Source organism: Acanthisitta chloris, unplaced genomic scaffold, assembly GCF_000695815.1.
Source record: "Acanthisitta chloris isolate BGI_N310 unplaced genomic scaffold, ASM69581v1 scaffold16391, whole genome shotgun sequence".
Lineage (NCBI taxonomy): Eukaryota > Metazoa > Chordata > Aves > Passeriformes > Acanthisittidae > Acanthisitta > Acanthisitta chloris.
In genome coordinates, this window is record NW_008656709.1 from 30,142 (window position 1) to 40,907 (window position 10,766).

A 10,766-nucleotide genomic window follows, 5' to 3' on the forward strand; every position below is an offset into this window, starting at 1 on the left:
CCCAATACCACTGCTTTGTTCCTCAAGGACTGATCTGTTTGTTTTCCATTTGAATACATCCCAGTTTCCCATTTTCCAGTGAATAGCTGCCTGTATACTGGGAACAGGGTGGACAAGTGGCATCACCTTATTCTGGGGCCCTTTTTTGTTTTCCTACCCATTTTGAATTCCCAATGCCCTTGATGCCAGGGCTGTATACTGTGTGGGGAAGCTGTAGGCACTTAATGTCTTTGAGAACTTCACTGCTTTGCAAAATGCTTTGCAAAATGCAAAAGTTGGCTCCTGACCCCAAAAGCTTTTGGTGTGGAAAAGTGTTGAGAGAGAAAAAGAGAACAGATGAAAACTGATAGACATCCTACTGCTGTCTCATTTCCTTGGGAAACTAGGCTAAAAATAAGTTGAAAACTTGAGGACTGGTACTTCATTGTGAGTGAGTGTCCAATCCCCTTGGCAGTTGTTCTCACTCATCCAAGAAACCTCTAGCTGGACTCAGAGACCTATACTTTTAATGTAGTGAGCTAAAATGATAATCTGTTGTTTCAACCATAGGTCAATATCTGTTGGAATAATACACATATTCACGGTGTAGAATACAGAGAAATGCATCTGAGCCAATTGCAAAAGGCAAGTGTTTGTGTGTGTCAGAGCATTTGGCACATACCAAGAGTTAGTTAACAATTTGCAGTGCAGTGTTATACCTTCTGTGAACATTATATGCAGTAGGATAATGTTCTTAGTTCGGGGTCTGCTAACTTCAGTCTTCCTTAGTTTGGCCCACCCACCATGGACCAGGTTGCTGACCTTGGTCTGCTGAGCTAAGAGGGAGGGTATTGTTCAGAAGTGGGGCTTGGGAAGGAAAGAAAATCATTTTGTGTAGTCTAGAAAGTCTATGCTCAATTAATGTTTGAGTAGTAGTAATCTGAATGGCATGAGGTGATCTTGCTTGAAAGCACCTGGACGTATGGATGACACCTGTCATCTTTTGTTTTGAGTTCTTTTCTGTATGTCTCATTCTTAACTGTCTTGATGTGAGTTAAACAGGGACCTGTGTACCTTGTGCTCCTGGACATGAGCAGGTGACACTACCAGGGTGGGATGAGCTGTGGTGCCAATAAAATGATGCAGGCATTTCTCAGACTATAAAGTGTGTGTGCACAAAGCTTGAAAATGCCTCCTCTGCAATCTAAAGGACTGCTCACATCACATTAGGATTTGTTAGGCTTTAGAATTGTTTCTGTAGTAGTGCTGTAAATAACTCAAGCCTGAATTTTTCAACTACAAGTGCTTTGATGTCATTATGTTTTAACTAGCTTTAGAAAACCAGCAAGGTTGAACTGGACAAAATTAGCTTTTGATATAAATGACTGTAATGTTTTTCTCCAGACCTTAGATGAAAGTAGCTGTAAATATGCTTCTGAAATTGTTCTCCTACCTAGAAGTTAAAAATAGAACTTAAAACTCACTCTAGTTTGGTTGCTGTTATGAGAATTGGGGAAGGAATTAATTGAAGTGACCTGAGTTGAGCAGGGAGTTATATTTAGATGGTCAGACAAGCTTCATTTAGCCTTAAAAACCTAGAGATCTCAGAAAGTTGCATGCAACTTCTTTAGAGTGAAAATAAAGAGCAATGCTTGTATTTTTCTAGTATTTGGAAATTAGGTGAGATAATTAGAAATTACAGGAAAATATGTGGCATTCCAGTGAGAATAATGATTTTTTTTCAGTGCTTTGCCTAAGGGCTTTTGATACCAAAATAGTAACCAGATTCGAAGTACAAAGAAGGTGGATTTAATATTTCTTTAGGGGACTGTCCTGAAGAATATGTAACAATCTGCTTCAGACAAGCAAATGTGGAACCAAAGACGTTTTTTCAATACCACATTCTTCCAAGCATTCAGATATAATTGCATGACTGCCAGTGACAATTGCATTCTGCAGTTAAAGGAAATCATTCTGGCTGCATCTTTGAACAGATGGGTAAAAATGGGGTGTGTATTGAGGCCAGAATAAATTAGCTTGCTTTGAAGAGGTCATCAGATTACAATAATCTTCACTAGCCGAAACAGACCATTAGACATTTGGAACTATGCCAAATACTTCTTTTTCTCTTTTTTTTTTTTTCTCCTCTGATCCTTTAGAATACGTACCTAACTTCTTGAGGCAATATTCAGTCTGATGACATCTGTGTTGGACATGAGATTTTCCTGTTTGAAGATATGGTCTAGGGAACACAGACAACTAATGCAGCATTTTAAAAAGTGAAATCTAAAAATGAAGAACAGAGAATGGAAGTATTCCATATGATTTTCTATGGAATTTGTATAATTAGTCACACTTGACACTTTTGCATGCAGAATCCAAGTAATGTTTAGCAGCCATTCTGAAACAGAATTCACTTGGAAGTTCTGAGTGTTTCATGAAACTTTCCTTTATTCCTGTTCATTATAAATATTGCCTTGTACTATTTTTCTTTTCTGCTTGAATAAATGTGGTGCTATCTCCAGTCTATAATGCAAGAAGCTAGACTGCATCTTTGAAGCTCCTTAGAGGTTTAGGCTGTAAATGGGGTTTAGAATTTAAAGTGGAAAATGTGAGAAAAGTCATTCCAGATCATACACTTCCTGCATCTATTTACTATCATTCTTTTTAAAATTAAGGATATATAGATTTTTTTAAAAGCATCCATTTTTGCTTAAATTCTCTCTAGATTAATTTCTAGAGAAATGAATAATCCTGCAATGGTTTTGTGTTCCATACTGGTACTACAGCCTTAGATGCTTTAGAGTCTACCTACATTAAGGATAGTGAAGTTAAATTCCAGTTTGATGATTTATGGAAGGATCTTTGGTGGGGTTTTATGCATACAGTAGATACACTATTTCAAACCCACGTGTTTTATGTCAGTGCACATTTATTCTGCCACAAGCTCCTCAAAACCAGCTGACTGATGCCACACATGGAAGGGCTGTAACACAGGAGGCTAATTGCTCTGCTGGAACAATGCAGTTCAAGCACAAGTGAAGTCCAGGACCAGGGTCTATATATTTTGGCACAAACTCTGAATTAATTGCATCCGTCATGGGCTGTGTATGTGCCCCATTTTATCTTTCCTGCTGTCCTTTGTTTTATTTTCCAGATATATCTGTCAGGAGTATGAGTGGTAATGGTGTTGTCATGCTCCAGTGTGTTTTAATAGCTTGCAGCCAACAGTGTTTTTATTCCATGCAATTACAGGTGCTAGCCAGAGATTCATGGATTTTCTTCTTCCTTGTCAAATGTTCCATTTTCATGTTTTGTTCATCTCTACCTGCTCATGTTATAGAGAGATCCGATCAGACATTCAATAATACTTGCCTTGCAAATACACAAAGAAATGATGTCAAGCTGTGTGTGTATATTCTTGCAAACTTCATAAAAAGACAGCTAAAGGGATTCTGCCTCTGTTACCAGTGTGATGGCTCTGTGTGCTTCTTAGCTCTGGAATAACTTCTGTGAATTCATTTAAATATATTTCTCCACAAAATTTGATTTTAAGGTTCCTCGTCATTAAAAAACTGAACTAAATATATTTTAACAACTTATGAAAAAAATAGCAGGCAAAAGCATGTGATTATTCAAGACCTAAAAAATGATAGCAGATCAGAGCTCTGTAAGTAGATCTGTTTCACCATCCTGCCTCCCTTTTGTTAATTGGTATAATCAGTGTTTGTCTTCAGAGTGTATTCTGGTTTGTATTTACATGCATTGAACTCAGAGAGGTGTGTATTAAGTATGAGCAATGTTGTTCTTCTTTGACAGTTGATTTCCAATCGGTTTTATTTGTTTGTCTAGCTGTAGAGCATTGCTATGTATCAGCGTATCTTGTCATCCAGTAAGAATCTTTTCTTTTCTTAAAAAGGTTTTTTGAATGATTCCGTTACTAAGTGCATTGTGGCTCTACGCTTGACTGTGATAGTCAAAGTCAGTACCTGCATGCCTGTGGGAAGCCATTCAGATAACTTCCAGTGTTCGGGGAAAGGAAAATGTATCACCAAACCAGATGAGGTAAGGTCAACCTATCAAGACCTTCCTGTAGTGTGGCAATTCCATGCTAAAATGAACACAGGGTAAATTATACTTCATCCTCCGAGTGTGTGCAAACCTTGCTGCTGTGTAAGAAGCTTCTAAAACTCACAGATGTTACAAAATCCTAACAATATATTCATTCGTTCATTGCACTTAAAGATCAAGCCCTTGAAGTAAGAAATAACAGATAGGGGATACAAAGAGTCATACCCTGCCCTGGCAATAAAACCAATTCTTCAAATCAGACATAAGGTAATGTTTGCTCTCACCATAAAGAAGGTTTCTTTGTGAGAGGAGGACCACGTGGTGGGCACGTGGGATCTCCAGTCTCCAGACCAATGTTCCAATTTGTTAAGTCTTCAGCCTTGTTCTGGTTTTAGGTCTGATTTAATCTAGAGTTTAGCTCTCCATGTCTTCATAATTGCTCACTCAGAATACACTGATCAGTGCAATGGAATCATCTGAGCATAATTCTGAGAAGAAACAGAATGGAGTAATTTGGGAATGGTTTCCTGTACAGCTTTCTCCTTTACATAATGCTACATTGAGAGATTACAACAGCAAGTCCACTGGCTGCTGTGGGGTTTTTGTATGATCTAGTAACAGGAGAAAATAAGACCTAAATATGTCAAATTTCCAGTCTGTATTCTGTGTTTACAAAACCAGATTGGCCTTCTGTGACTCAGATCCTGTACACTCTGTTACCTTCTATACATGTTTTTTTTTAATTTCATGGATTAAAAGTCATTTATAGCACAAATATGCACAGTTAATCTTTGGTTTTATTAATATTCATTTGGGAGATAAAAGCAGTAGTAACTGTTGAGTAAATATTAACAGCTGTGAGCACAGAAAACTTGGCATATTTAGTGAATTCACTGTTAGTTCATCTGCTACCGTTTTCTGATTTAAACTCTCAATAAGTATGTTTGATAGGAAAATGACATTTTGAATTGTAACAACCATAATTAAATTGCTGCAGTAGTCTATACGTACATGGCAGTACTAACATCTGGAATAATTATCTGTTTTATTTCTCAGAAATGAATTTTATAAAATGCTTGAGGTAATGTGTTAACACAATTATTGCAGGATGCATTTAAAATAAGTGCTACTCTACTACACCAGCTGGCTGGAATCCACATAAATTATTCATTCAGACACAGTGTTCTGTTTCATAGTCCAGCTTGGTTTTTCTGCTTTACTATATGCAACATTTTTATGTAATAAATTTAATATCTTGAATTTGGCATATGTAAATAATATGTTCAAATTTATTATGCATAATATCCAAATGTTGCCTTTTTCCATTTTTTTTATTCAATTTGAGAGTTAAAACCTTTGCTAAATAGACTTTTTTTCTATTATTTCATGTTATTTGTCCATTTTTATGACTCATTTCTTTCTCACGTTGTACGTCATATGTCACAAAATAAAAACAGATGGCTTCATCTATGCAGAAGGATAAATGCTTCTCTGTATTAAGGAAATTGCATATATGGCCTTTAATAATTATCCATGTTTGACAGCTGTTTAAGACATGACAAGTAAAAGAGCATTTTCTTTAAAATCAGAGATGCACTGGCTTCCTGGCAAGAAAGAGGAGCAATTATTTCACTCAAAAAAAGATGACTCAGTATGTGTATGTCCCTACCTGTAATCTTGACATTGAAAGTTTTCTGTGTTAGACCTAGAAGTGCTGATGATAAATGTGCACATGTAGTATGTTGTTTACCCTGGTAAATGAAGACAAAAATTTAGGGCTGTTCCTATCTTTGCACTGAAGAAGTGTCAGTCAATTCATGGCACTCAGCTGGAATTAGTAGGATTCTCAAGAACTCTGAATATAAAATAATATAAATCTCTTTTTAATAGTTAAAATTTATATAGCCATGTGAAGATATCTGAACATCTTTTATCTTCAAATAAATTTTGACTTCAGAACTGTAATTGCTTCTATTTTCACTGTCACAAACCGATCCTAGATTTTTTAGGACTTGAAGCCATGAGGAATGTCCCCAGTGATGCTGCTGAGTGACATCAAACCTGTGCCAGGTGGCCCTCTGGACTGGGGGAGCTCACTGAAACCTCAGCTACAGTGACCCAAATGGATGCTGGGCTGGGGGAGCTCACTAAAACCTCAGCTACAGTGACCCAAATGGAGATCGTTTACGTCCAGCTTTCTAGTCCAGGGAGAATAAAAATGCTGTGATGTTTGTTTGTCCATGGTGGTTTTTAAAATCTGTCAGCTTTCCTCGCTCGTTAGCCTATTAGTTGCATAAGAGAATTTTAGCTAGGAAACTGAGTCATGCCCAGCATAAGCAGCACAGATAAATATAGGATGTGTATTTCATTAAGCAGAATATTTCTGCCGTTGTTTAACTCATCTTATGTGAGATATGCCCTAAAATATCTTGATGATTTCCCTAACAACGGAGCAAACAACTGCCAAAGTGACGTGCTTGACATGTATAACCACTGTGTTGGTTTGCCAGTGCCCTGCTTTTTGCAGAACTTAAACTTTAATTCTCTTTAAGTTTGCAACATGCCCTTTGTGTTTTGCTGTTTGTTTTTATCTCCAATTCATTTTGTTTTGCAAAGAAACTTAGAAGAATGCATAAAAGGCCTAGTAGCATGAACAGGCTCAGAGCTCTGCTGGCTGTAGTCATTGCTTCCAGTGCCAAGAAGATTAATGGTTGTCTTTGTGTTTTTATGTACTTCATAGTTTTATTTCAAACGTAGTTTAATGTAAAAGAATGTAGGAATACATCTGCTTAATGGGAAATTTAAGTGTAATTAACTATGCAGTGATAGAAGTGCAGTGGCATCCTGTTATCTATGGAGTACATAGAACTACAAACAAATGAATGCTGCTTTAACTGGAGTGTCTTGGCCAGTTTTTACTCATTCCTGCCTGATACATAACTTGGCTTCTACTCAGCTTTTTATAGATTGTGAATATAAAAGGTTTTAATGCAGAGCTTCTTTTTCAAGTATTGTTTCTTTGGAAAGGAACATAAAATTCACCCTTTTGAACAAAGTTCTGTGCAGTGAGGTGATGCTGAGTCCAAGCCTTTTACTTCCTTCGTATGAACTTTGTACCTCTGCTTTGCTGCTCTGCTTGCCATTTGTCCACCTGGGGGGCAGGAATGTGTCAGAAGTTTAACTCTGGTCTTGGCATCATCACTATATAAATGCCACAGTCATATACTGAGCTTTACACCAGAATAAGTTGTCCACAAACCAGTTAGCTGCTAATGGAAGACAAAAATGTTGCTATTAACCCAAAGGGCAGAGATTTGTCTGGTGTGAATTTCTGATTCCAGGTAGCATTTTGAAGTGGACTTTGGTTAGCCAGTGTTCTTGAGTGCCACAATTTTGCTTACATATGAGGATAGTTTTCTTTCACAGATTGCTTTGTTCCATAACTTCAGCTCTTCCATATGGAATATGGAAGAGCTGACTGTATAAATATGAAGTTTTATTGCCATATTTAGAACCCCTGAGATAGGCACAATAACAACTGGCCTCTGCCTGCACTGAGAAATAACATACTGAACTGTATAGCAATGGTTTCCGTGTCTCCTGTGTGGGCTAGAAGCTTTGGGGTAGATTCATTTCATTCTAATTGTAAAATGCCAGATTATAAAAATACCTCACATGTACCTGGGGGCATGCTGTCCTGCATATGGACTTCTTTTCCCAAGTACAGTATACTCTTAAATACAAAGTATGTAATTATCATACAGCAGTGTTTCATGCAAATATTCTAACAGCTCACTGTGAGTTATAATACTGAAAGTCTTTCTCAGCAAGAGTAGACATTAGTTTGTCTTTACAGCTTATTTACTATAGTAAATAAGTCATCTTAATAGCTTATTTAGTAAAAAATTAAAAAAAAAGATTGTTTCTTACTCTGCCTACTTAAAAAAGGAAAAAGGTACCATATTCCACATATATTTATAAAATGATATAGTTGGATAAGAAATTATTTTTTAAATTATTTTATTACCATCCAAAATTATATATGATGGATTTGCACTCCTTTAACCAAGTAAAATACACAGACGAACTGTTAATTGATAGGAGATAATTATGGATTTCTTAGACAGTGACATTAATACCAGCATTGTGGCAGTGTGGAGCTGCTGCTTCACTTAATTTTCCTCAAATATGCTAGTACATTCAGGAAAAATAAAATAGTATCAACTGGGGGAAGTGAGGATAACACCTAATCATCTCTACAGAATAACTTGTCAGCCTTTCTGAACTGTTGTCTGTCATTAGACATTTCACTTTGAAGTGTTACAATGCTTTTCTTTTGCAGCTTTCAAACCCCATTTTGTTAACTCCTCTTTGAGGTAAAGTGATCCCTATACGTAACTCTTAGAGAGGTATCGATACGATATTATTGCTTATCCTATTACGTCAATATTGCCGAAGCAGTGACTAATTGTGGGATTGTTTAAAGGTATTAATACCTGGGTGGCAATAATGGGTAATAATTAGTGCAGGGGGAGTCATGCTGCTGGTGTCTCTGGAGACAGCTCATAAGAATTACCATTCAAGTAAGTTACTGTGCTTCATTTACAATGAATTTGAGTCTGTTTTGCTTGGCTGGCTTTCCTTTCTGTTGAACTGCAGCTTAGTTTGGAAACCTGTCATTGCTAATATGTGAGATAGAAATAATATACACATCACTTCGAGTTTTGGACGTGCATCATATCGATCCTTGTATAACACTCCCAGTTAGCTATTTGTAAGGAAAATGGAAATCCAGGGTGAAGTTTTCATTGATGTGAAGGTGATTATTTTCTGCTTCAGTCACAGCTGTTTACTCACATGAAGCAAACATGAGTGAAAATAGAAGATCTCATCTCTGTTTCTAGTTCCACGTTCTGTGCTTTGCAGTCCAATGCTCGTGCATGGGACAAGGAGTTCAGCCCAAATAATCCAGCTCTGAAACCTGTGAGAGTGATGTTGCCATCTAGTGCTTATTGAACAGATGTTTAATCTGAATGAGAGAGCTTTCCTTCCTTCCTTTCTTTGAGACTTCCTTGGCAATCTTAGTGACCTAATGATTTTTTTAAATCTAATTTTAATTATTTTATTGTTAACAAAAACGTGCCGTATCATGCCTACTATAGATACTTTAAACCTTTAGCAGGTAATCTTTTAGCAATCTTTTATTAAGCAGCAGGGTTTGAAAAACTTAATGAATCTATCCACAAGAAGACTTATTTTAGCAGCTGCAGCACTACAAGAGTCTCTGGGAGCCAGCCCTGCCTTTCACAGAAAGGATGCATATTTGTAGGAGGATTTTGTTGCAGTAAATCTGCACAGTATTTATTCTGACAGTGATTTCGGCCTATAAATCTAATTTCTGGAATGGAAGAAAAGACTGATGGTGATTTAGGAATTATGGATCTGATTCCAGCCTCCTCGTCTAGATGTGATGACCCAACGTCATTAAAAATTTTAGCTGAAGGGCTCAGTGCAGGTTTAGTGTTTCAAAGAGGAACTTTGGGCAATTGATGTATTTATGGCAGCTACTGTGGTTTTGAACAGGGAAACCAAACCATCTTTGTTCAGTAGAGTATTAAATGAAAACATAACCTCTGAAAATTTGCTGTGAAGTACATACCCTGTTTGGTTTTAGGCAACGTTTTTCTGTGAATGTGAGGATGCATATCTGGGTTCCCTGTGTGAAGAGTTTGATGCTTGTCAGAGCCAACCCTGTCAGAACAACGCGACCTGCACCGATGTAGCACAGAAACACGACGGGAACAATTTCACCTGCAGCTGCCTCCCTGGTAGGTTTCTTATTATGCCTTGAATAATGCGTTTTGGTTTTGACATTGGGTGCATATCTTTTGCAGAGCAGTGAACTGTGCAACTTCAGATCCTGCGAGACACGGGAAATAGAGCAACAACACAAGGGCAGTTTTGAAAAGGCTGGAAGGGTCTTCATCTGTGAAAAATGCCATTGAAAGCACACGTCTGACCCATAACCTAACGAGGGAATCGTTAGATTTATTAGAAGTTTGCCTACTAAGAAGACATGAGCAAAATTTTGTTTCCATAAGCTTTTGCTTAATGTGGGATTTTTTTTCCTGATTTTAAGTATATGTTATAATTAACTGTTCAAGAAACAAGCTTTCATTGTGACTAGTAAACTCTTTTTGTATGTCGCACCAATCAAATGGAGGAAAATTCTCTCCATGCCATGCAGTTCTTGGACAGTTTTTCAGAATTAACTTATATTTTGAAAGCTTTAAAAAAAATTCAGAAAGTAAACTGGATAATTTGTGAGCTTGCTTGATGACCAAGTGTCTCATTTCTCCGAAGTTATTTTAAGAACATCTGCTTTAAAAATTGGATCAAATTAATATAGACATCTTTCTTGAAATTAAAATTCAGCTAAATGTGATGCTCATATGCTGGAGGGTAAGCTAAAGATATATTTTGATGGGAAAACCTTAACTAAAAGGCTATGAGAGAAAAGTTTGCTATCTGAACTTTGTATTTCAAACCCATCTGTTTGCTTTTATTGAGATACTATCCTGGAAATTGTTCTACATCAGGTATAATTAGGCGAAGTTTCTTTTTTCAAATTCCCTACCTCAGAAGACACAGAAAAATGATTCTAAAAAAACCAGCCCGAATTCCATGAAATCAATTTTTTATATAATATTTTTATT

At 36.8% G+C, this 10,766-nt stretch overlaps 1 protein-coding gene across 1 annotated transcript in view; it reads left to right on the top strand.

Annotated features, from left to right (window-relative positions):
• Positions 1-10,766, top strand: part of DNER (delta/notch-like EGF repeat containing) — a 74,270-nt gene that overhangs the window by 25,989 nt on the left and 37,515 nt on the right. Inside the window, exons 5-6 of the mRNA XM_009084441.1 lie at positions 3,899-4,044; positions 9,725-9,878. Of these exons, the coding sequence (XP_009082689.1) occupies positions 3,899-4,044; positions 9,725-9,878 (300 nt within the window). The remainder of the gene's footprint in view (positions 1-3,898; positions 4,045-9,724; positions 9,879-10,766) is intronic.